The 4,648-nt window shown below is 64.8% G+C and overlaps 1 protein-coding gene across 1 annotated transcript; it reads left to right on the top strand.

Annotated features, from left to right (window-relative positions):
* Positions 1-1,122: 1,122 nt before the first annotated feature.
* On the top strand, positions 1,123-3,723 carry LOC306957203 (PHD finger protein 7-like; the record flags this gene model as incomplete). The annotated part of the gene is made up of 10 exons (XM_079548594.1): positions 1,123-1,174; positions 1,371-1,462; positions 1,550-1,651; positions 1,909-2,033; positions 2,212-2,374; positions 2,511-2,617; positions 2,837-2,950; positions 3,089-3,207; positions 3,375-3,623; positions 3,671-3,723. 10 exons carry the CDS (start codon positions 1,123-1,125, stop codon positions 3,721-3,723), a joined length of 1,176 nt encoding a protein of 391 aa, XP_079404720.1.
* Between the last annotated feature and the right edge of the window lie 925 nt (positions 3,724-4,648).

A 4,648-nucleotide genomic window follows, 5' to 3' on the forward strand; every position in this document is an offset into this window, starting at 1 on the left:
ACCCAAGGTGAAGCCCTACTGGACCTGGTGCTCACCAGTACAGAGGTGATAGACACCTTTGAATCACAGGATCCTGGGTGGCTTGCGTTGGAAGGGACATTAAAGCCTATCTAAAGTTCCAAACTCCTGCAGTGTGTTGGTTGCCACAGACTAGATCAGGCTGCCAGGAGCCCCATCCAGAGAGGCCTTGAACATCTCCACAGAGGGCGGCTCTCCAGGCGTGGCGGCTCTCCCATCAGCGTTGGCCTGACTTTCATGCAGAAGCTGACTTGCATGGTCAGGCTGCAGGAGCAGGGATGCTCCAGTGGGACTCCAGGACTGCAGCCCTGGGCAAGGCACAGCTCCTCTCCCGTCTCTGGCACGGTGACCATTGCCAGCAGCCAAAGCAAGCACACCTCAGAAGTTTTCCTGACTCATTTCACACGCAGGCTGGAAGGGAATCGTGCCCGGCCCGTGCCACTTTGCCTCCGGGAACTGTACGAGGCCTGAAGCTTTGATGTGTGAAGGCTTGGACACGAAAGGATCGTACAGCCCACCCAGCCCCAGGTGCCTGCCGCGGGACCTCTGCCACCCAGCAGGTCAGCTTCGAAGAGGGCCCTGTGCAACAAGGCCTGGAGCGCCTGCACCCACAGCTTCTCTGCGCAGCTGCGCCAGGGCCTCACCGCCCTCCGAGTGAGGAATTCCCCCTCGCAGGTCACCAGACCTCCTCTTTTCTCAGGTCAACACCTTGTCCCGTCACCAGCAGGCCGTGCAAAGTCGGCCAGCACACAGCACACACACACGCGAGAAATGCCGGCTGTGCAGTTGACCCGCAGCCCTTTATTAGACTCCGTGCTGCGACGTCCCAGCACGGGCGCGGTGCAAAAGGCCTGAGGGAGGCCGTCCTTGCCCCCTGCTGCTGGCAGCACCGGGCCCCTCACCCTGCGCTGCCCACAGGAGCCGCCGCCCTGCCGCGCCCTCAGCCTGGTGGTGAGGTGGTGACCGTGATGTCACAGTGGTGGCCATTGTGACCCGCGGGGCCGGGAGCAGAGCAAAGGCTGCCGGCCGGGGCCCTGCTCACTTCGGCCTGGTGAGGCGTGGAGAGAGGACGGACTTCCTTGACTCTCTTGTTTCTCACTGTCGATGCCGAACATGGCGGAGAAGAAGGAGGAGGCCCCCGACTCCGGGGAGCCAGGTGAGAGCCCCGGCTCGGGCTGCGGCTGCCCGCTGCAGCTGCTGGGCCTGCGATGCCCCCTTCCCCTCCACCCCCTCCAGCCCTGCCCCTCAGGCAGCAGCACGGCAGGCTCGGAGCAGGCCCTGGGGACGGACGGCCCCCAGGAACACCCGGCCCTGCCAGGTGCTCACCAGGCTGCTCTCTCCTTCCTCTGCAGTGTGTGTGCTGTGCGGCCGCGCACAGGTGAACCCGGACATCTGCGGGCAGGCATTTGCCAGCGGTGGGCTCTGTGCCCACGAATTCTGCTTGGTGAGTTCCCTCACGGGCCAGGGCTCCTGCCAGGGATGCTCCCCTCCTTTCCGGCCTCACGAGATCCCGCTCTTTTCTCTCCTGCAGGTCTTTGCCAACGGGCTTCTGGAGTGGAGATGCCCAGCGGGGCAAATTTTTGGCTTCCCCGTTAGCGCCATCCAGCACACGCTCCAGCTGGCAGGCCAGAAGGTGAGGAGCTGAACGGAACGGGGAGCTTGGTGCCGGCAGAGGCTCGCACCGGCTTCCCTGGACCCAAAGAAAGCCATTGCGGCCCTTCCAACCGGCTCCGGGACAAAGTCCCACCACAGCAGACGAGCCTCGTCTGCCAGGCAGCTGTGCAGAGCGTGAGGCAGCGGTGCCCACACCCTGCGCCCTGCCCGGAGAAGTGGGGCCGGCCGCCGAGGCCCCGAGCCCACCGCTAACGGGGGCTGCTCTGCTCTTTCCAGAACTGCTTTGTCTGCGGCGAGAGGGGAGCTGCCATCAGCTGCGCGGAGACAGGCTGCGAGCGCAGCTTCCACCTGCCCTGCGCCGAGGACGGGCAATGCGTCACGCAGCACTTTGGGCCGCACAGGTAAGGGCTGCCAGCAGCAGCCAAGCTGCCGTCCCTCGCTGTTGCTCCAGGGAGGAACCCGCAGCGACACCTCCAGCATCCTGCCAGAGCCAGAGCCCAGGCCTGGCGCTCTTTCCTGGTCCTCTGCCCTCCTCACGGCACTTCTCACCATGCCCACGCCTTCTGTCCTCCCGCCCAGGTCCTTCTGCTGGGAGCATCGCCCTCGGCAGGCGGCGGAGGCAGCTCCATCGCAGAACACCATCTGCGTCATCTGCCTGGAGCCCGTGGGGGACAGCACGTCCTACCACACCATGGTGTGCCCGGTGTGCAAGCAGGCCTGGTTCCACCGGGGCTGCATCAGGGTAGGAGTCCTCCCCTCGCCCCGTGGGCACGACTGGTGCTCTACAGCAGTCTGCTCCCCCCACTCACGCTCACGCTCACGCTCACGCTCACGCTCACGCTCACGCTCACGCTCTCACGCTTGTGCTTCTCCTACAGAAACATGCCCTGCATGCTGCCACCATGCGATTCTTCTGCCCCGTCTGCGGAGGAAAAACAAGATTCCGCTCCCAGATGACCACCCTGGGCATCCGAATCCCAGTCAGGTTGGTGTCCTTCTGCCCGGCTCTGCAGACACTCAGGCACTGGTGTTGCTGTGCCTGCCCAGGAACTGCCCCTGGCCCTGGCAGGTCATCCTGTGAGCACTGGTCTCAGCTTCCTGGAGAGGCAGGGAATGAGCTCAAGGAGGATGAGCAGGGATGCCCCGAGTCTGCCTTATGCCTGGGGCACCCGAGACTCACCAGATTCCCTCTCTTCTCCGGCAGACGACCATCTTGGTGGGACGATGCAGCATACCAGCCGCTGCGAGAAAGCCACAGGCGCTGCGACGCCAACCCGTGCATCTACCTGGGAGGCAGGGAGAGGGCACAGGAGAAGGGGTGAGTGACCTCCGCAGTCCTCTGGGGCTCTGCGTGGGATCTCAGCCTTGCAGCAAGGACTGAGCACCGGAGCCATGCCGGCTGCTCCGTGCCCTGGCTCGCTTTGTCCTCACAGCCACAACCCGTTTGCTTCCGCAGGCTCTGGCAGCTGTTCATCTGCAGCTCCTGCGGCTCAGAAGGCACGCACTGGTGCTGCTCCTTCTGGGCCGTGGGCAGAAATGGCTGGGAGTGCGACACCTGCGCTGGCAGGAGCACCGGTAAGAGGCAAAGAGCCGCGTGCTGCGGGACTGGGGCCGGGCGAGGCCTGGCAACGGGAGCTCAGGGTGGCCTCGCCACAGTCTCTCTCTGCCCCATGAGGGATGGCAGCCTGTCCTTCCTTGGGGCTGCATGTTCACCCTGCTGAGCTTCCTGTCTCTCCTTACAGCCTCCTGTTCCAGCGCCGAGCTTGCCAGCCCCAGCACTTCGAGCCACGAGGTACTGGCGCCTTTCCCCGTCTTTGCAGGACCTGAAAACGTCAGCTCTGGCCCTGCTACACAGGCAGCTCCCGGCCCATCCTGCAACTCCCAGCTGCCTGAGCTCAGCGTCCAGCCCAGAGTGCCGGAGGCTGAGCAGACCGCCACCCGCTCACACCTCTCTGAGGAGCGGGACGCATCTCAGCAGCACCAACGACGCGGTGCAGGAAGACGGGCACCAGCTGCAGGCGCTGAGACCTCCTCCGAGAGCCCCAGAAGACGGAGGACCACACGGTCCTCCAGAACAACCCAGGCGTCTGACGCCACAAATCGTCCCAGGCAGCGGGAGACCGGCCGCACAAGAAGCCGCTCCCCATTGCGAGGCCGGGCCTCGGGCTCCCAGAGTCGGCCCCGAAGACAACGTGCTGGGAGCCGTACCACAGCCCGAGGCACTCAGAGCGGCACCCTCACCTCGGCCACACCAGCACCACCGACGTCCTCGAGGGCTTCCCCTCCGCCTGCACGCAGAGGACGGCCCAGGCAAGGACGAGGGCGGGCCCCCACTCGAAGCCGATCCCCAGTGGGGCGTCGCGCTTCCACTTCCCGCAGCCGGCCCCGACGAGGCCGTGGGAGCCGGTCCAGGCAGCGGGGACCAGCCCGGGCACGAAGCCGCTCCCGGGCAAACCACCCGAGAAGATGGCCCCACGGCCAGTCCCGAAGACGGCGCTGATGCAGCCGTGTCCCATCCCCACGTGACGTGGGCTGTGGTCCCAAGCGGCACAGAAGATCAACCTTGAAGAGAGTCCACACGTTCCACCTTCATCCTTCGGTGGACCAGCCCGGGCACAAAGCCGCTCCCGGGTCCAGCATCGGAGAAGACATCCCCACAACCAGTCCCAAAGTCGGCTTCCAGCAGCCGTGTCCATCCCCACGTGACGGTTGTGATTCCATCTTTCCCAAAAAATACACCTTCAACACCCTCCCCACATGTTGGCGTCACTCGTCTCTGTTTGTCCTGCGGTAGGCAGTGTTAGGAGCTGAGACCACGGGGTCGTCTTCTCCCCAGCACCTTCCCAGATGGTTGTCGTGGCGTTATCTTTAGATCTACCTGTGTCCCTGAAGGGGGACAGCGGGCCCACAGGCCCACAGGCAGCATGTGCGCAGCACCCACCGCATACTGCAGCGGCAGGTGTGGGAGCTTGTGCCGGACGGCACAGAAGTACCGTCCCTCCTCACTTTGGAGACC

Source organism: Tetrao urogallus, assembly GCF_951394365.1.
Source record: "Tetrao urogallus genome assembly, chromosome: Z".
In the NCBI taxonomy this organism is placed as follows: domain Eukaryota; kingdom Metazoa; phylum Chordata; class Aves; order Galliformes; family Phasianidae; genus Tetrao; species Tetrao urogallus.